Here is a 21,656-nt window from a genome sequence, read left to right as displayed (position 1 = left end):
CTACTGTCTAAAACTCAGATTTATGTGGAGGACAACGTACAGCTCTAATTTGATCCAAATATAACAGATTGAAACTCTTGGTGCTGTCTTTCAGTGATTCAGGTTCACCCATCAGATGTTATGTTCTAAGTAATGGTTGTTACTGTGCAACATGTCATGTTGAATTATGACCAGTATATCACCTGGTCTGTGTTTCGGTATAAAATGACCAAAGGAAATGTGAGTATATGTGAATACAGAAGTGTAAAGATTTTGTTAAAGGCTGGGGTTGAATTTATTATGCTGGACATCTGTCAATGCGGCTTGTTCTTAATTTGTATGTATGGTGAACGCTGTGCATGTAGGTTCCATTACCTTTAACAGGCTAGATCAACACGCTGCAGGGGTTTGAGCTGCTGGTGTTTACTGGTTGAGAGCCAGTCTACCGTTAGCTACTGGGAGTATGTGGCTTCATCTCCAATTGGTGTTGCTCAGTGCTTTTGTGTGAAATTATACCTGACAAGCTCTTACAAATACAATTGAATAGGGAACTTTAGCCAACAGATCACATTCAAAACAGATTTTTATTTACAAATCAGGGCAGGCAGTGCATGGGTTAATTTAAATGTAATCTAATCGTTGTGTCCACACCTTTGGTTCAACATCACTGCCCAACATCCAATAATCATATGTACTGAGGACCTCTATAATCATCAAGCCACTAAGTGTAAAAATATTCAACGTTGTTTACTAATCTTAACCATACACCTGCATCTGGATTAAAGACAAATAAATACATCTGTAAAGCCGATAGGGAGTGTACTGTCCATCTCTGTTCTAGTAGTAGGCCTCTCTGATCTTGGCCTGTAGTGTGTCACAGGTCTTCTTGGCGTCTCCCAGCAGCATGGATGTGTTGGGCTTGTAGAAGATGGGATTGTCTACTGCAGCATAGCCCACACCCATGGTCCTCTTCATCACAATCACCTACAGTACAGGGAGGGGAACAGGGTTGAGACATGGCTAACGTCACCTTTTATATTCCTCTTCCCACTGGAGACTGAGTTCCATCCCCACATTCCCCCCTCTGTTTCCAACTGTCTAAATCAGGGGTACGGAAGTACTGTTTGAGAAGGTCAGGGTCACACACATTACCTAGGTGGCAAAGGTCCAGATGGACATTGTCATTTATCGGCATAACAAACCCCCTCCTCACAAGCCAAACAGTTCACACCCCTCTTGTTGGCGAAGAGAGAACTGCAGCTAATTTCCTGCAATTCTACACATTTTGTCATGTCTTATGTGTGTTCATATGAGACCAGGGGTCGAGGTATGACTAACCCTCTTATCATTTTAGTTCAGGACCCACGGCCCGTCTGTTGCATATGACTGGTCTAAATAAAGTGTCAGAAAATGTGTAAAATAACTAGTCGAAGATCTCATCACAATCCCCTACAGAGAAACAGAAGATGGCACACTTCACAATCATCTTATACTCTATACCTGTGAGGGTCCTGGTCAACCAAAGAGTAGGAGGACTCAGCCCTCAACACCAGAGAGCAGAACAAGACAATATTTTGCATCCTTCCTTTGGTAAACCAGTGAGGGCCCTGTACTAATACTCTTCTACTGCCTTCATTCCTACCTGTTTGGACTTCCAGACCTCCAGGACTGGCATGCCAGCAATGATAGAGTTGGGGTCCTCCTGGGCTGCTGAGTTCACTGTGTCGTTAGCACCCACCACCAGCGTCAGGTCAGTCTCTGTGGGGGACACATTAAGTAAAACCAGTACAGAGAACCTGGCGAAACTATGGATGGAACCAGCCAGGCAACGTTACAAACACAAACAAGTGTGAGGGATGCCTGCTGGTCGTTATGATCAATCTACACTGAACAGAAATATAAAACGCAACAATCTCAAAGATTTTACTGAGTTACAGTTCATAGAAGGAAATCAGTCAATTTAAATAAATAAATTAGGCCCTAATCTATGGACTTCACATGAATGGGCAGGGTCACAGGGCCTATGCCATAAATACTCCTCAGACAATCTGGCAGGTGAAGAAGCCGGATGTGGAGGTCCTGGGCTGGCGTGGCTACACGAGGTCTGCGGTTGTAAGGCTGGTTGGATGTACTGCCAAATTCTCTAAAACGACGTTGGAGGCGGCTTATGGTAAAGATATAAACATTGAATTTTCTGGCAACAGTTCTGTCGGACATTCCTGCGGTCAGCATGCCAATTGTCAGGTGGACGGATTATCTTGGTAAAGGATAAAATGCTCACTAGTGGGGATCTAAAGACATTTGTGCACAACATTTTAGAGGCAAAGCTTTGTGTGTATGGAACATTTCAGAGGTCTTTTATTTCAGCTCATGAAAAATGGGACCAACAATTTCATTGTTGCGTTATATTTTTGTTCAGTAAATTGATCAGTGTGAGTGTGTGTGTGTGTGTGTGTGTGTGTGTGTGTGTGTGTGTGTGTGTGTGTGTGTGTGTGTGTGATCAGTGTGTGTGTGTGATCAGTGTGAGTGTGTGTGAGTGATCAGTGTGAGTGATCAGTGTGTCAGTGTGAGTGATCAGTGTGTTCTGACCTTTGAAGTCCTCATTGATCTCATCCATCTCCAGAACCACATCATATGGAACACCTGCCTCAGCCAGGAGCACGTTTAGCTGGCCTGGCATACGACCTGCCACAGGGTGGATACCAAACCTAGAAACACACACATACACACAGAAAAACACAAGCACACACATTAATGTTGTCTTTATGCAATTCCTCAGTCAGTCAGGGCTTCACATCTTCGCTCTGAATTTGGAGAATAAAGATGTTTTCCACTCTAAAGCTTTTAGGCCCAGATGTGTTTTGTCTGCAAGTGTTCCTGACCAGGAAACTCAAGACGGTCAGTGGGATTGAAAAACTAAATGGAAAGAATGTTATTTTAGAAGTCAGACTAATACAGGAAGATATCGTTATCTCACTGTGACAGGAGGACTGATGGTCCCCAACAAAAATAAACAGAGTGGAGAGAGTGAAAGAGATGATTGAGGAGAGAGAGAGATAATTATATTATTGTGAAGACCTACCTGACAGACTTGCCCTGCTCTACCAGCATCTTCACCATGTCAGCAATGGGGTACTGGGCCTTAGCCGCACACAGACCCCAACCTACACACACACACACACACACACACACACTATAAGCAGACCAACCTACACAATCACAGTGTCACTGTAGGAAAAGTTTAAATGTTACTGTTAAAAGGTATGACTCAGCGATGTACGAAGTAAACAGCAGTGGTGTAAAGTACTTAAGTAGTTTGTGGGATCTGTACTTTACTATTGATATTTTTGCCAACTTTTACTTCACTACATTCCTAAAGCAAATATGTACTTTTTACTCCATACAGTTTCCCTGACATCCAAAAGTACTTCTTACATTTTGACAGGAAAATGGTCCAATTCACACACTGATCAAAAGACCTTCCCTGGTCATCCCTACTGCCTCTGATCTGGTGGACTCACTGGGAAGTATGGGAGTGTGCCCCTGGCTCTCCGTCAATACAAATAAATGGTGCCGTCTGCTTTGCTTAATATAAGCAATTAGAAATGGTTTATACTTTTACTTGATAGTTAAGTTAATTTTAGAAATTCCATTTACTTTTGACACTTAAGTATATTTAAAACCAAATACTTTTAGACTTTTACTCAAGTAGTATTTTACTGGGTGACTCACTTTTACTTGAGTCATTTTCTATTAAGGTATCTTTTCTTTACTCAAGTATGACAATTGAGTACTTTTTCCACCACTGCTAAACAGAATATTGGGCCGATTTCCATAACAACTAAGAGTGTTGAAGCGCGAGGTTGAACCTCTGCTGTTTTGGTTCCGACCATGTTGTAGCAGCAAGGAGCGCACATACATACACACCCTGCATTGTCTTGCTTCATGCTCATCTTAATATCTGCGGTGCTGCTCGTGGCCACGTCATAACTATACATTTAATGTGTTTGATGGTTCAGGTTGATGTGACCTTCTCCAAGACATGAAATGATAGAGGTAACTAATGACCAGGTAAATGATAGAGGTAACTAATGACCAGGTAAATGATAGAGGTAACTAATGACCAGATAACTAATGACCAGATAAATGATAGAGGTAACTAATGACCAGGTAAATGATAGAGGTAACTAATGACCAGATAAATGATAAGAGGTAACTAATGACCAGATAACTAATGACCAGATAAATGACAGAGGTAACTAATGACCAGATAAATGATAGAGGTAACTAATGACCAGGTAAATGATAGAGGTAACTAATGACCAGATAACTAATGACCAGATAAATGATAGAGGTAACTAATGACCAGATAAATGATAGAGGTAACTAATGACCAGGTAACTAATGACCAGATAAATGATAGAGGTAACTAATGACCAGATAACTAATGACCAGGTAACTAATGACCAGATAAATGATAGAGGTAACTAATGACCAGATAACTAATGACCAGATAACTAATGACCAGGTAACTAATGACCAGATAACTAATGACCAGATAAATGATAGAGGTAACTAATGACCAGATAAATGATAGAGGTAACTAATGACCAGATAAATGATAGAGGTAACTAATGACCAGATAAATGATAGAGGTAACTAATGACCAGGTAACTAATGACCAGATAACTAATGACCAGATAAATGATAGAGGTAACTTAATGACCAGATAAATGATAGAGGTAACTAATGACCAGATAACTAATGACCAGATAACTAATGACCAGATAAATGATAGAGGTAACTAATGACCAGATAAATGATAGAGGTAACTAATGACCAGGTAACTAATGACCAGATAACTAATGACCAGATAAATGATAGAGGTAACTAATGACCAGATAACTAATGACCAGATAAATGATAGAGGTAACTAATGACCAGGTAACTAATGACCAGATAAATGATAGAGGTAACTAATGACCAGATAACTAATGACCAGGTAACTAATGACCAGATAAATGATAGAGGTAACTAATGACCAGATAACTAATGACCAGATAACTAATGACCAGGTAACTAATGACCAGATAACTAATGACCAGATAAATGATAGAGGTAACTAATGACCAGATAAATGATAGAGGTAACTAATGACCAGATAAATGATAGAGGTAACTAATGACCAGATAAATGATAGAGGTAACTAATGACCAGGTAACTAATGACCAGATAACTAATGACCAGATAAATGATAGAGGTAACTTAATGACCAGATAAATGATAGAGGTAACTAATGACCAGATAACTAATGACCAGATAACTAATGACCAGATAAATGATAGAGGTAACTAATGACCAGATAAATGATAGAGGTAACTAATGACCAGGTAACTAATGACCAGATAACTAATGACCAGATAAATGATAGAGGTAACTAATGACCAGATAACTAATGACCAGATAAATGATAGAGGTAACTAATGACCAGGTAACTAATGACCAGATAATTAATGACCAGATAAATGATAGAGGTAACTAATGACCAGGTAACTAATGACCAGATAATTAATGACCAGATAAATGATAGAGGTAACTAATGACCAGATACATGATAGAGGTAACTAATGACCAGGTAACTAATGACCAGATAACTAATGACCAGATAAATGATAGAGGTAACTTAATGACCAGATAAATGATAGAGGTAACTAATGACCAGGTAACTAATGACCAGATAAATGATAGAGGTAACTAATGACCAGGTAACTAATGACCAGATAACTAATGACCAGATAAATGATAGAGGTAACTTAATGACCAGATAAATGATAGAGGTAACTAATGACCAGGTAACTAATGACCAGATAACTAATGACCAGATAAATGATAGAGGTAACTAATGACCAGATAACTAATGACCAGATAAATGATAGAGGTAACTAATGACCAGATAACTAATGACCAGATAAATGATAGAGGTAACTAATGACCAGGTAACTAATGACCAGATAAATGATAGAGGTAACTAATGACCAGGTAACTAATGACCAGATAACTAATGACCAGATAAATGATAGAGGTAACTTAATGACCAGATAAATGATAGAGGTAACTAATGACCAGGTAACTAATGACCAGATAACTAATGACCAGATAAATGATAGAGGTAACTAATGACCAGATAACTAATGACCAGATAAATGATAGAGGTAACTAATGACCAGATAAATGATAGAGGTAACTAATGACCAGATAAATGATAGAGGTAACTAATGACCAGATAAATGATAGAGGTAACTAATGACCAGATAAATGATAGAGGTAACTAATGACCAGATAAATGATAGAGGTAACTAATGACCAGGTAACTAATGACCAGGTAACTAATGACCAGATAACTAATGACCAGATAACTGATAGAGGTAACTTAATGACCAGATAAATGATAGAGGTAACTAATGACCAGATAACTAATGACCAGATAACTAATGACCAGATAAATGATAGAGGTAACTAATGACCAGATAAATGATAGAGGTAACTAATGACCAGATAAATGATAGAGGTAACTAATGACCAGATAACTCATGACCAGATAAATGATAGAGGTAACTAATGACCAGATAACTAATGACCAGATAAATGATAGAGGTAACTAATGACCAGATAACTAATGACCAGATACATGATAGAGGTAACTAATGACCAGGTAACTAATGACCAGATAACTAATGACCAGATAAATGATAGAGGTAACTAATGACCAGATAAATGATAGAGGTAACTAATGACCAGGTAACTAATGACCAGATAACTAATGACCAGATAAATGATAGAGGTAACTTAATGACCAGATAAATGATAGAGGTAACTAATGACCAGGTAACTAATGACCAGATAAATGATAGAGGTAACTAATGACCAGATAACTAATGACCAGATACATGATAGAGGTAACTAATGACCAGGTAACTAATGACCAGATAATTAATGACCAGATAAATGATAGATGAGATCTCTCCCCCTTTTCCCCTCCTCTCTCCCAATACCCTTCCTTTATCTCTCCCCTCTCCCAAGACCCTTCCTTTATCTCTCCCCTCTCCCAATACCCTTCCTTTATCTCTCCCCCTTTTCCCCTCCTCTCTCCCAATACCCTTCCTTTATCTCTCCCCTCTCCCAATACCCTTCCTTTATCTCTCCCAATACCCTTCCTTTATCTCTCCCCCTTTTCCCCTCCTCTCTCCCAAAACCCTTCCTTTATCTCTCCCCCTTTTCCCCTCCTCTCTCCCAATACCCTTCCTTTATCTCTCCCCCTTTTCACCTCCTCTTACCCCATTTCACCCTCTATTCTCACTCCCCCCCCCCCCCTCTCTTCCATCTCTCCCCTCTGCTCTCCCTTCTGTCTTAAATCATAGGATTTCTACAGTCTGGGGGTGGTGCGTGCGAGGAAACCCCTTTCCCCTGCCTGTAAGTGTTATGGGGTTGTGTGTGTGTTATGGGGCGGGGGGGTGAAGAAGAGGGCATGCGTGCGAGAGGAACCCCCGCTCCCATGTATCTGTCTAACGCCTGCTTGTGTAACTGTCCTGAGGTATCAGCATACTGGATAGAGGTGTGTTCTGATACTGGATAGAGTTGAGAGGTCAGTGCTGTATGTTGATTACAACTAATCAACTATATTTGGAACAAATCTCCCTGACCTCTAACCCCTGGGCCACTGTAGTCTTCTATATTACCAGATACCTCTAAGGTCTGCCTGCCTGCCTGCCTACCTGCCTGCCTGCCTGGCGAACAAGCTAGCTCCGCTTCACAGGGACATAGACAAACCGCACCCTCTACTGGACATTCCCTGTCCCTGTGTCAGGCTCCAGTACAGATGTTATGCCAGGGTTCATTACTAAATGACCTGGTAGCAGATTTCAGTCTGGGAGGAGAGCAGAACACACAAACAGATATATAGATACACGACTCTGCACAGAACCCTCCTACAGTGATGAACACAGGTGTGTTCCATAAGACTACCTCTGAACCCTACCCAGAACTTGCGTGTTGTGCGAACGCATGATTGCATTTGTGCTGTGTGCTGTGTGCGAGAGAGAGAGAGTGTGTGTACCTGGGGTGATGATGATGCTGTTGGCCTCCTTGATGAGTTCGATGGACTGGTCCACATTGACCTCTGTGTGGGTGCCTGTGATCTCCATGGGTTTCCCCCCCGCCGTGGAGCTGGTACCGAACCCTCCCAGGATCACGTTGGGCAGGGAACGGTTCATTGCCTGGAAAGAGGGGTGTAACCAGGATTAAAAACAACATTTATATTATATCTCTATGGGGAGCGTGACAAATATTTTGATGAATTCCAAAACCAAAAAATCTCAAAGTGCAAGAGCAAAACTAAGATGACAAAGCTACCTGACTGGCAGGTGAGTGTCTGAGTGAGAGAGGCTGAGAGAGAGTATGTGTGTGTGTGTGAGTGAGTGAATGCGACTGAGTGTTTAGCAGTACTCACCACACACATGATGTAGGAGAGGATAGCACCAGACGAGCCAATCAGAGCTCCTACAATGGTCATGAGGTTGTTGTCCAATAGGAATCCCTCGGCACACAGTGCCCAACCAGAGTAGGAATTGAGCACAGTGATGACCACGGGCATGTCAGCGCCCCCGATGGCCATCGTCAGGGTTACACCCTACAGGAACACAATCACGGTCAGGACACGCTTCAGTCACTAGTAGGGTTGCAAAAGGTTTTCCAGAAATACCAGTTGGAGGATTCCTGGATTTCCTGTTAATTCCCCACTAATTCCAGTAATCTTCCAACCTCGATTTCTCGAAAAGCTGCGATTCTTTGGAAAGTTACTTGAATCTTGGAACTCTACCCAGCAAACCGGGAACATTCCCAGAACATTAGCTAAGATTCCCATTATGTTCCAGGTAGTGTTTTATCTAACATTAGGATAACATCCCCCCCCAAAAATTCAGAAAACATTTTAAATGTATTATCCTTGGAATGTATTCCTAACATTCACTGAAAGGTTGTGCAAGACACCTGTAACAACCACCACAGAACATTCCCCAAACGCTCTCATTAGGTTTCCAGGTAAGGTAGTAATGCACCAGTAATGTTTTTAGAACACACTGCCGCAACGTAATATAGGATCAATGTTCTGGGAATGTTCTGGCAACATCAGGCAATTTTTTTATACAAACATTGTGTAATCATGAGCCAACTGGCCAGGTTTTGTGTTATGAGAACATTTGCCGCAACCTAGCGAATGTTCTGGGAACTTTTACAAAGCCAATTTTGATTTGCTGGGTAGTCAATAGATAAACCCCTCACAGTGACTTTATGATACTGGGTTATTTCCTCTAGATCAGGGGTAAGCAACTAGATTAAGCCGTGGAACGATTTTTGTTGGAACTGAAACAAACTACACAAAAAAATGTTAAACACTCAAGCCAGTTCTGGCCAGCGGGCCGCCTGTTGCCTAACCCTGCTGTAGATTGTGGTTGTCGTTGTAGCCTTTATCACCCACCAACATTGTTGAGTGTCAAAGTTTTTCTTATTCTGATTAGAGCTGAATAACACTATTGGTCATTGGTGTTCTTCACCATGTCTGTATAAAACATTACATCTTTAGCCATGTTCTCACCATGACGGTGGAGAGGCCAGACACTCCAACCAGACAGCCCATGCCAGTAGCGTAGTCAGCACTGAGCATGAAGGGAATCATACCACCGACAGACGCCGTCATCAGACCGGCGTTCATCATGTGACGCCCCGGCAACATCAGCGGGGCGGAGTTCAGAACACCTGAAAGGAGGGAATAGAGAACAATGTTCACAAAACTGCACCCGAAACTCAAAACTCTGAACTCACAATGTATCATTCTGAACAGAGAGGAGGGGAACGGGGCAGGGAATCCTGGAAGGAGAGATGGTGCAGGGTTGTATTGATACATCACATTGATTAGAGTGATGGGTGGAGGTCAGGTGGAGCGTTGTAATATATTGATAACAGACCACAGATCTGGCAGGAACTCCTGCCTTCGGTCGGTCTCTCATTACCAGTGATCAGAGGGAATAGAGAACTGATGGTTTCTAAACACAATAGCGAGACAACCGTTTCTCACGTGGGCTAGAAAAATAACTCCCCTCCATAGAAAAGCAGCCCCCCCACACACTTAAAGAGAAGATTAACCCATTTTGAATGTTCCATTGTTTTTGTGTATCTCTGAGTGATGTTCTATCGATTTCCTGGGTCATTTAATGTTTTCATGTGTATTGGAGTTACTGGTGTTCAAGCAGGCAGAAATCCATCCGGTTTGACGTAGCACTGTGATAAAGTCTCTCTCACTACCCTGGAAGATAATAGGAATACGACTTTTAGATGGTGAAAACATCTATCATACATGTCAGATTTCAATACTGGCTGATGTCATAACACGGGAGGATGTCTTCTCTCAAATGACTCAATGATCATATTTTTTGCGATATTCCTACCTTCGAGAAATTTTGAATTTAACAGAGGGTTTAGCACATTTCTCCTATTTGTCTGCCTCTTCAGTCCAGGGTGCATTGCATGGTGCCGTTGCGAATGTCAAACTCCACTCTGATGCACATCGATCTGCAGGTTGAACAGGTGAGATTGTAGACTCCTTAAATTGATAGTGCAGTTTGTTTTGGCAATTTTACAGCTAACTAGCTACTTCATATACTGATATTGTCTTTGGTATTATTGTGTGTAGTTAAGTTTGCTAGCTAGCCAGCCAGCCCATAGAGAGCATTGCATTGTGGATTTGATCGTGGACTTGAGCTGCAACATATTTCCACAGATTTGTACGTTTCTACCTTATTATAAACACCAAAATGAAACATCTGATCACAAAAAATATTGCTCTCACATGTGTTACTTAACACTATACATTGTAGTGGTTTTGGGTGGATTTTTCCTTTAACAACTGTTACCTTACCAACATAGAACTCCTACAAGCCTCCCGGCCCTTCCACTCTTTCAGGCATGCAATAATCAGCCACTCTCACACACACACACACACACACAAAATCCTGGCCTGGATTTCCCATGGGATCTTGGGCTTTGGCTAGATCAAAGGAGGCAATCAGTACCACAGGACAGAGAGCTCAGAGAGAGAGAGTGTGTGTGTGTGTCTGTCTGTCTGCGTTCCTGCATCCACGTGTGTTAATGGCGGTCTACAGTACCTTGCAGCTTGCCATAGGCCACCAGTGACCCGCTGAAGGTGACCCCTCCGATGTATGTGCCGAGGTAGGCCACAGTCTTCACCATGTTGGCTGCAGGGTGTACGTCCAAGTGAGGGTACTCGATCATGTACTCTGCCACACAGGTCAGCACTGCAGCCAGACCCACCAGGCTGTGGAAGGCAGCTACCAGCTGGGGGAGATCGGTGATCTCAATACGCTTGGCAATGGTCAGACCTGGGGAAGCAGAGTAGCAGAGGGTCAGAAACACGCAGTAGGGCACAGGGGGAAAACAGACACACCGTCACATTAGAGACCTTCAGTTCTATACAGGTACCGATGGCTGTAGGTCCTAGCAGTTGATTTGGAACAACAACAAAACAGCCCTGAATCTCTGAAGGCCAAATGTACAAGACATTTTCTATGGAAGTATTTTCTCCTGGTCTCACAGTGCTTCACATAGAGTTGTACTAACTCCTGGTGCTACAACATACTGTATTTGCTGGGAAGGCAACCATCTGGACTGAATTACTTTTGTATTCATATTGGGCATTAACATCAGAAGTAACAGAATAGTCTGGAGGCACGCTCTAAACAGTGTTGTCAAAAACCCTAATATAATAACAACTAGTTCTCTAAAGGATAATATTACTAATATCAGACTGCATAAACACACATGCCCTGTGTGTGTGTGTGAGACAGCTGCCAGGGCCTAAGAGAATAATAACATCATATCAGTATAACACACCACTACTAAAGTAAACACACACCTAAAGTACTGACACCATGAAGATATCAGAACATGTATATCTGTCAATCTAGATCGCATGATGGATGGTCCATCAGGTTCAATAATTCACTCATTTTTCAAAGACTTCAGAAATAATATGCAAAATCAATAACATGTACAAACCTTAATCATGGTTTTATACACGTTTAAACACATGTGGAATGGTGTATGAGATCAGATATCTGCCTGAATCCTCATCACCAATGGCAGAAGGAAAAGCTCAGAGGTAGAAACATGGCATCTTGCTGGGAAAGCTGACTTGGGCCCGTTTCCCGGACACGGATTAAGCCTGGTCTTGGAGGAAGGGCCTACTTACCCAGGGTCTTCTGGTGGCCATGGGCTTTTTAAGTTTCCATTTCAATCATAAAGTCTTTTTAGATGTTTAAACACACTTTCAATACATGTTGATTAGATTTGAGATGGTGTGTATCTGTATATGGCTGTGTGGTGTGGCAGGTCCACCTACCCAGGGTTCCTCCGGTGGCCATGGCGGCACTCATCTGTGCCAGCAGCTCAGGAGAGGGCTTCAGGGAGCCGAGGGTGGCAGCGATGCCCCCTGCTACCCCCATCATGCCCAGGGCATTACCCAGACGACTGGTGCCCTGTGAAGACAGCCCTGCCAATGCTCCCACACAGCACATACCAGACCCCAGGTACATCATCTGGAACACACAGTGATACACAACATAAAACACCTACACAACACAGTTGGCTTCCTAACCCCAGGTAGTTACATCATTTGTAGAACAGCACTTCAACAACAACAACAGCACATCAGTGTCACCTGCTCGATGTGGTAGCCAGCAGCCACAGAGGCCCCGTAACCTCCTATGAAGACTCCTATTGGTAGACCGTACAGGTAGTTGTACTCTGGAGGGTCTGTAGGACGTTTAAACATGTCCAGCATCCTCTGGGTGATCATGAACCCACCTGGGAGGACAGAGACAGTGAGTGAGTGCACGCATGTGTGCGTGCGTGTGCGCATGTGTGTGTCATGTGTGTGTGTGTGCCAGACCTGCAATGTTGATGGAGGAGACGAAGGCTGCAGCCAGAGCCAGGCCCTCGGGGAAGGAGGAGGGGTGGAGACCTCCCCCCATCAGGACCAGACCACCCACAGCAGTCAGACCTGCCACGGGGAGAGAAGACAACATGTTCACACACACCTTGTTCAATGTCCAGGTGCTTGAAGGAGTAAAGAAATTGAATAATGTAACAGTTTCTGCAGGGGTTTCTTAGAGGGAGAAAATAAGCGGAGGGCTTTGTTACACTACAGACACACCCAGTATGGAGAACAGGGTGACCATTACCTGCTGACACACCAGGGTCCTATTCACTAGACACCAAACAGCTGAAAACGGACCCACACGAGGAGGGACGGACAAAATAAGTGCTTGTTTTTCATTGCAAAGCGTTTTAATACATTTTACTACGGTGTACACAAATAAATAGGACCCAGCAGTGACACTATTTGAGCCCTGACCTCTGACCTGAGATGGCATTGGTGACGGACATGAGGGGTGAGTGGAGGGCGGGGGTGACGCCCCACACCGTGTGGTATCCCACGATGCCGGCCAGGCCGAAAGTAGTGACCATCTGGGTGAAGGCTGAGTTGGGCGCCGCCAAGCCCAGAGCCAGACATGTAGAGAGACCTGGGGACAGGAGAGGACAGCAGAGAGGGAGGGAGTTAGGGTGTGTGTGTGTGTGTGCGCATGTGTGTAAGTGTGTGGGGTGTGAGTGTCTGACCTGCAGTGTAGACACCAGCGTTGGTCAAGGTCTTCTGGAAAGGTGAGACCACAGCTGCCTTCTCTGCCGCTAGCTCTGCTACACTTTTCTGTTTGACAGGAGCGGCCGGGGGTTGTGTCTTAGGTTGGGGGGATGGGAACAGGCTCTTGCCTTCCTGGAGATGTGACAAACACAACGTGAGAAACACACAATCTGAAAAATACACAAGATGAAAAATACATGTTGTTAGATATCCACATGACAAATACACACATTGAGAAACACGTGAGCAATTGAGGAATATTCTAAATGGAAGGTTATTGTTAGAAATGGAGGGATCCTGTCATGATTTAATTGGAAACCTTGCTTTTTAAAAAGTGAGTTTCTACGGCACGCAAGGTTGAAAATAAGAGACTGACCAATCACGTACAAGTTGAGGTTCTTAACTAGAAGACAGGATTTTTCATATCACCTAAGGGACCTGAGTAACAACCACGGGATATAACGATGGAACATAGCTAGCGAGAAAAATCACATTTAAATAGCATGAATAATTCCTTGTTTAATACGTGGTAAGGTGACACACCTCGTGCTTCCTCTGCCTCTCTAGTCTGCCGTAAACACTGTCAAAATGTCAAAACTTTCAAATCAAGACATTCCTGGAAAAGTGCATTTAAAAAAAGATATTTCATAACTAGCATTCCTGTTTCTCACGTAAACTGTGCTATGTGCAGCCAGCTGGATTCCAGCTCTGAGAGAATATAGCAGGGTGGCTTATGGGTCATGGTGACGCGTCACTCAGAAATAACAGCATGCATCCCAAATGGCACCCTATTTCCTATATAGGGAGCAACTTTTGACCAGGGCCCATAGGATGCCATTTGGGAGGCAGAGAAAGTCTGAGCATGAAGGGACGTGGACTCTTCAACTCATTCAACAGAGAATATCTGCCAAACTTTGATTTTGGAGTGAAATATCACATTTAAAACTCCCTGCTTTCTTCAGTCTCAGTGTGACTGATTCACCTACTTTGGAGCCACTTTACTTATCGTGTCCATTGAAACAAAACCAAATCCAACCTTCTTTCACGGGAGAAGACAGCATTTGCACCCACAATTTGACAGGGGAAAAAAATACTACCAACCTCAAGAGACATCTGAAAGAGAGTCCTCACAATATATAGAGGTAATAACAGATTATTAATGCTAGTTAAGTAGTAACTAACTATGACAGAACTTTGATTGCAATACGCTACAGTATGTCAAAGGCTGTGATTTATCATCTGCTGCAGAGTAATGTGTTCTGACAATCTGGCTGTTGGGAAAAGAATCTACAATAGAATTTTATGCAGAAAAATATGTTGGTAGGACAAGGCTGTGTGTGTTTGTGCACATGGAAGTCAGTGATTTATGTTTACTAAAGGTTAATGAGATAATGGAAATGGGACGACTAAAATGGGACTAAATCGAAAGGGCATTTAGTTGACTAAAATGGCCCACTGTTTTATTCATTTTGACAATAATTAATAATAATAATAATAAATCATTATTCAAATGACAAAAATGGGACTTAATGATATGTGTCAAAATGACCAAGACTAGACAAAACAATAAATAAAAGAGTCCCAAAATGGACATATTCTACATAAAGTATCAACAGAGACACTACACACCTGCATGACCATGGTTCCTCTGATGACGTGGTCCAGTGTCCCGTGATCAAACTCTTCTTTGGGCTCAAAGTGGAAGTAGTCTTTGTCTGGGCTGATGGTGATAAGCACAATTAAAATCATACATTAATATATCACATTTATATACTGAACCACCTTTATCAAACTCCAATCCTTTTAGACTTGGCCAGGAACAACTCAGGGTCTGTGGGGCTATAACATAGGACAGGTGTTTTTCCTGGTCAGGTAACGTGATCGGTCCTAGGGAAAACTACTGTCCCTGTCCCTGTCTAGTAGTATTATAAAGTGTCCATCTATCCATCCAAAAACCTGTCCACCCACCCGTCCCTTTACCTGATGGCCTTGAGCAGTTTGAGCACGTTGTTGGAGTACAGGGTGCTGGCCTGGGTGGGCATACGGCTGGGCAGGTCCGTGAAGCCGATGTGTGTCACACCCTGAGGAGAAACACACACAGCTCTCAGTTACACACACACAAACTCCAACTATACACACTCTAGGGACAGTATTATTCTTCCAGAACTGAGCTGGTCTCCCCACCTTGTGTACGTGCAGCTCTCCAGGCTTGGTGGTCTCAATGTTTCCTCCAGCCTCAGCAGCCAGATCCACCACCACAGAGCCATCCTTCATAGACTCCACCATCTCTGTCTTGATCAGGATGGGAGCTCGCTTCCCTACAGACAGAGGGCGTGGTCACGGATCATTATAGAAAGGGAAATTATTAGGATAGAAAGAGTGGAATGATATTCATGGTGAGAGAAAGGAGGGAGACGTAGGAGAGAAACAAAGAGAGGAGAACAAGCAGACAGAGTATGTATGAATGAATCAATGAATGAGATACTGAATGAATGAGAGCATGAATGAATGAGATACCGAATGAATGAATGTTCACCTGGGATGAGAGCAGTACTGATGAGGATGTCCACGTCTTTACATTGCTTGGCAAACAACTCCATCTCAGCTGCAATGAACTCTGGGGACATCTCCTTGGCGTAACCTCCAACACCATCCCCGGACTCCTTAATGTGCACCTCCAAAGGCTCCGCCCCGAACGACTTAAACTGTTCCAGAGCTGCTGGTCTGAGGGTGGATACAGAACATCACCATCATCAATACTGTAGCTGGTATCGAAGACTAACTACAACTCATCTGGTACTGCAACTCACCTGGTGTCAAAGCCTCTGACGATAGCTCCCATAGACTTGGCGGCTCCAGCTGCAGCCAAACCAGCCACTCCACCTCCGATGACCAGGACCTGGAAGGGTTAACAAGATGGCGGTCAGAGATACAGCGACGTTACATTGATCCCACAGACTCTGCAGTCCAGGTGACAGGTTAGTCAAAACACTATAATATAGTTCATGCTCTGACATGTCACAGTTGTTCAGTTTTGACAGGTACATTCACATTGATCTAGTTGATATAACTGCTATAGAAGGACTTACCTTGGCTGGGGGGACTTTCCCTGCTGCTGTGATCTGGCCGGTGAAGAATCTGCCAAAGTGGTTAGCAGCCAGAACAACAGCCTTGTACCTGCAGGACACACACAGTTCTATGAACACATTGAACCAGTTTCAGAGCTGGAGGCTAAGACATATGCGTTACTGTGTGTGTACGTATGCATGTGTGCATGCGTGGGTGTCTGCATGTCTGGGTCTCTGTGCATGTCTCCCCTTACCCTGCAATGTTAGCCATGGAGCTGAGTGCGTCGTAGCCCTGTGCGATGGTGACTCGCGGGACCTGATCCATGGCCAGCACGGTGGTCTGACTCTGGGCCAGCTTCTCCATGAGATCAGGATTCTGGGCTGGGTAGATGAAGCTCACCAGGGTGGATTTAGGCTTCAGCAGCTCTGACTCATGTTTGCCAGTAGCCTCGTTCAACACTGGAGCTCTCACCTGGAGAGAAAGTTCAAGAGAGAAGATGGGTCAGAGGTCACCAGGGGCCAAAAATGTCTAAGAGATTGAAATGTTTATTTTGTTTCCTCTACTAGCTCAAACAACCAGCAACAACGATTTACTCAGACTTTACCAGTGTTATCCCATACCTAATACTTTGGAACGGCAAAACTCATTCCTCACTCAATTTGTTATGTAAAACTCCCATTGACATACTATAAGTGTGATGTATGGTTTACAATAAAGTTACATTTCAACATGTGTATATCTGAAGTTAGGATCTGGCCCTCAATAGTTCAGTACACATTTAGTTTCCTAACAGCACGTGCGAGGGGATCTGCCTGAGCTAGGAGCTGTGTGGGATAACTAATCTTGATCTCATGAGTAGTTCATGGAATGTAGATCCATGATTCTGCACAGAGCCTTGATCAGGCCGATCCTCTCAGATGTAACCCTGCAGCCCTGGGTTCAAGTTAACTCCCTGCCCAGCATTGACCACACTGAGTTTGAGTTCCATAGCCCAGTACTGACCTTGAGGACCAGGTCAGATCCGAAGGCCCCGTTAGTGTCTGTGATGGAGGCTCCAGCGTTTATGTACATTTGGTCAGAGAACTTAGCGTGGTCTCCTGCTCCAGACTCCACCTGGACGTTGAAGCCCTGTTTGACGAGCAGCTCCACCCCCGCAGGGGACACAGCCACACGACGCTCATTCTTAAAGATCTCCTTAGGAACTCCTACCACCAGGTCCTTATACAGCCGTCCTGCATCAACACACACAACCTCCTTTTAACACTTGAGGACAACCACATAAGATACAACACACCTCGGGGAAAAACAATGGGTGTGATTTACACACACTGAATCAGTGCGCACACACAAACACACCTGTACAGATACAGGAGTGGAAGACATGAGTATAGCATTACAATTAACAGCATGAAGAGTAACCCAATTATGAGTTCAGAAAACAATGCTGTTTGCCGTTATCAAGACAAGGTGAGAATCTGGGAGAGACTGACAGGTTCAGGGTAAAAGAGGCTGCAGATGAGACTGTGGAAGAGGCAGGGAAGGGAGTAAGGAAGAATGGAAGTGAGGCAGGGACTAAGGCAAGCTGTAGTGTACTAGGCCGTAGTGACTACTACCGTAGTGTGTGTAAGTTAGACTAAAAGACAGTGTAGTTCTGCAGCGGAAAGTGAGTTGGGCCGGCGAGGCCGGTGGAGAGTCGGGTTTCACATATCAGTCCTTACACGGTGTGGTGACCTCCCCAGCACAGAAACATTATTAGCAGCTGGTTGGCTGCGAGCCAGTACCCACACCACGACGAGGCCTGCTCTGTCTGTCACACACAGACCCAAACCCTGCTCCGCTAAATGTCCCAGTAACACACAAAACTTCCACAAACACACAACATACACTCCAGCACAGCTACCTCAGTCAGTGACAACACAGGGTAGTGTTTATAAAAAGTAGATCTGCCACGGAACAGCAGAATACACATTTCACCTTTAACTGACCTCTCTTACATGTTCTCTTTGCAGGTTAGCAACAGAGAGTGGAGTTAGCCACGGTCATGTTAGCACCCCATAGAAATGTTAGCTAACTTGATTCACAGTCCTATTGTTTCCCATTTCAACAAATTCCCTATCAACCCCTATTCCAAACACAACCGCCACTGCTCTGTGGGAGTTTTTCCACTCCTCCAGCCAGGGGAGAAAATGTCCTTAACTGAACTGCTGTTTAGTTTCCCAATGCCTTTAGTAGGATAGAGAGGAGAAGCTATAAAACAACAAGCAGCCAGGCCTAGACTGCCTACTGTGGCAAAATACAGATAAGACAGTTATCAGAAGACAGTGTTAAGGAGTTTGTGTGTTTGTTAAGGAGTTGTAGTTGTGTCCTACCTTTAGTAGGCTCACAGTTCCAGAGCTGTGGGAAGGTCCTGAAGGCCCGTCGGCCAGGTGTGTGGTGGCGAACACCTTGCTGGAGCAAGGTGACAGTGGAGCCGCAGCAGGAGACACAGCGCAGCAGAGAGGACATGACTAGTGCTGCTGAGGGACAGGCCTGTAGCTGTACCTCTGGTCAACAACACCTAGAGACACAAACAGTTGTGTGTGTGTTGCAGGTGAGGACGTCTTCTAACACTACGTCTGCTTGCTGCTTCCTCAGCCAGCCTTGCTTATCTTAACTGCCCCCGGAAAGTCCTGAACACACACACACACACTTTCTCTTCAGCTGCTGGGCCTAGCGACGGCAGTGTGACATTTCAGCTGTGCAGGACAGGACGCAGGGCTGTATACACACTACACAAAGCTACGCGAGATCTGGAAATATGACAGTGTGGTTGTGACAACAACACTCCTGACTGCTGGGTGAGAGCATAGGACGGGGGGGGGGGGGGGGTGGGGGGTTGGGTAGGAGTAGGGACAGGGACAGGGACAGAAAGAGTAGGGCTGGGGTAGAGGCTGGAGACAGGCAGTAGATCTACATGCAGAAACTGGGGCAGAGAGAAAGAGGGATTATATCCACATGCCATGTTGTGGGTTAGCAGAGCACAAAGGCAGCAGCAACTCAAACGACACACACAGCCTCTCTCTAATTCATTAATTCATACCCTCACTCCCTCACTCTCTGCTGCTGTTGGACCATTGGAGTACAACTCAGACAGGGTGGAAAACTGGGACACAAGTCTCTATTACAACAACCTGTAGCTGAACATTTTGTCCGTGCATGACTGTTGCTTCCATATATGACATGACTGTTGCTTCCATATATGACATGACTGTTGCTTCCATATATCACATGACTGTTGCTTCCATATATCACATGACTGTTGCTTCCATTCATTCCTGCAGGAATAAACAGAAAAATAAGAGAAAAGTGTTTATTATTAGGGTAGCTACAAAAATATTTCTCACTAACCTTCTGGTAGTTTTCGTCTCAGCCGGAAATTAATTCCCGTTTGATCAGTTATAAAATACAGTAGTGCAATTTGGTTGGTCGGAACGACCTTCACTTTTTCATTTGTCGGGCGCACGGAACGAAGTTTCGGTATCGCAGGTTTATTGGCGCGTTCAGATGAAAGTCGGAACTAGGAAACTCGAACATGTCCGACTTGCTAATTGGTTGAGCGCGGCACGTGTACAACTTACAGCCAGTTAGCAAGTCAGACATTTCCGAGTTTCCTAGTTCTGACTATAACGTTAACAATGCATATATAATTGACTACAGAGACTATGCGAATTATTCCTCATCATATCTTCTCTACTTTTGGTGGCCTTAACTTCATGTTGTTTTGCAATTATAATATTGACAAAGTTCCAGTGAAACGTTCTGCTTTTCATCGGCAGGTTTTCTTGTCATGGTCCTTAATTTATAAACACAATTTTTCTCCACACAGATATTATATATGGAAAAATCGGGATATATTGTATAAAAATACCTCTCTGTTTTTAGAATATTGGTTCCGAAATAATATCCTATTGGTGAGCCAACTGGTAAATGCAGAGGGTCTTTTACTCAGTTATAAAGAATTCTTATCACTTTACAAGGTCCCTGTAACACCTAAAGATTTTGCAATTGTTTTAGATGCCATTCCCTCAGGTGTTGCTATGTTATTCAGGAACATGTCAAGACCTGACCCTCAAAGCCTACCTTCTATTGACCCTGTTGACTCATCAGTAGGAAAGATTTGTTTCTCTTTTGGTCCATTCACCAACAGAGCGATATGATCCTTGTTTCAGCAGGATGTTGTATCTATACCTTATGTCATGCCTTATTGGAATGGATTTATTGATAATATCTGTTGGAAAAAAGTTTGGATGTTGCCACACACATACCTACTTGTTAAAAAAATTAAGGAAGTTTCCTTTAAAATTATTCATAAATATTATCCTGCCAACCACTATATGAAGAAGTTTAAGGAAAACATCAACTCAAATTGCTCATTTTGTAATGACCACCCAGAAACAGTTGTTCATCTTTTTTGGCATTGTATGCATGTAAGAAAACTTTGGCAAGACATCAGTAGGTTTATAATTGAACACATTTATGAAGATTTTACACTATTGTGGAGAGATGTACTGTTTGGATTCTTTACATACAATAGAAATAAGCGGAATCATTTTTATGTAATTAATTTCATTATTCTTTTGGCCAAATTTCATATACACAAATGTAAATTTACAAACAGAAAACCACATTTTCGTACCCTACAAAAAATAAATTGAACTGTATTTTAAGACGGTTAAATGCTCTACTAACAAAAAAGCTGTTAGAATTCTAAGTATATGCATGTCCCTTAAGGTCCTTGTGTAATTGTAATGTGATATTGTACCCCCTAGCTCGATTGTCTATTGTTTGTAATCTATGTATG

General features: G+C 43.3%; 1 protein-coding gene and 1 long non-coding RNA gene across 2 annotated transcripts; both read right to left on the bottom strand.

Moving 5' to 3' along the window:
- Nucleotides 1-549: 549 nt before the first annotated feature.
- nnt2 (nicotinamide nucleotide transhydrogenase 2) lies at nt 550-20,332 on the bottom strand. Its single transcript, XM_031831318.1, has 23 exons — nt 20,204-20,332; nt 19,186-19,373; nt 17,819-18,048; nt 17,070-17,287; nt 16,837-16,924; nt 16,558-16,646; nt 16,284-16,471; nt 15,932-16,065; nt 15,728-15,828; nt 15,377-15,467; nt 13,726-13,879; nt 13,470-13,631; nt 12,998-13,108; nt 12,767-12,912; nt 12,449-12,644; nt 11,196-11,429; nt 9,629-9,789; nt 8,486-8,665; nt 8,093-8,252; nt 3,062-3,143; nt 2,569-2,687; nt 1,622-1,737; nt 550-963 (listed from the first exon to the last, which is right to left on the bottom strand). Exons 2-23 carry the CDS (start codon nt 19,319-19,321, stop codon nt 817-819), a joined length of 3,243 nt encoding a protein of 1,080 aa, XP_031687178.1. The 5' UTR covers nt 19,322-19,373; nt 20,204-20,332; the 3' UTR covers nt 550-816.
- On the bottom strand, nt 6,285-6,954 carry LOC116374891 (uncharacterized). Its single transcript, XR_004210917.1, has 3 exons — nt 6,927-6,954; nt 6,410-6,467; nt 6,285-6,335 (listed from the first exon to the last, which is right to left on the bottom strand). It is a non-coding gene; the product is annotated as an uncharacterized LOC116374891 (long non-coding RNA).
- Nucleotides 20,333-21,656: the final 1,324 nt, after the last annotated feature.

This window comes from Oncorhynchus kisutch, linkage group LG8 (genome assembly GCF_002021735.2).
Source record: "Oncorhynchus kisutch isolate 150728-3 linkage group LG8, Okis_V2, whole genome shotgun sequence".
NCBI classification, from domain to species: Eukaryota; Metazoa; Chordata; class Actinopteri; order Salmoniformes; family Salmonidae; genus Oncorhynchus; species Oncorhynchus kisutch.
Note: the sequence above shows the minus strand (reverse complement) of the source record. Positions and strands in the feature narration are given on the sequence as shown.

What these genes read in the sequence shown, in the direction of transcription:
- nnt2 (XM_031831318.1), bottom strand. Translation starts at nt 19,321, where the DNA reads ATGTCCTCTCTGCTGCGCTGTGTCTCCTGCTGCGGCTCCACTGTCACC. An exon ending in AAACTGCTCAAGGCCATCAG is followed by an intron (nt 15,468 to 15,727) that starts GTAAAGGGACGG and finishes TATCACCATCAG; the next exon opens with CCCAGACAAAGACTACTTCC. An exon ending in AGGTCTGGAAGTCCAAACAG is followed by an intron (nt 964 to 1,621) that starts GTAGGAATGAAG and finishes CCTGTACTGTAG; the next exon opens with GTGATTGTGATGAAGAGGAC.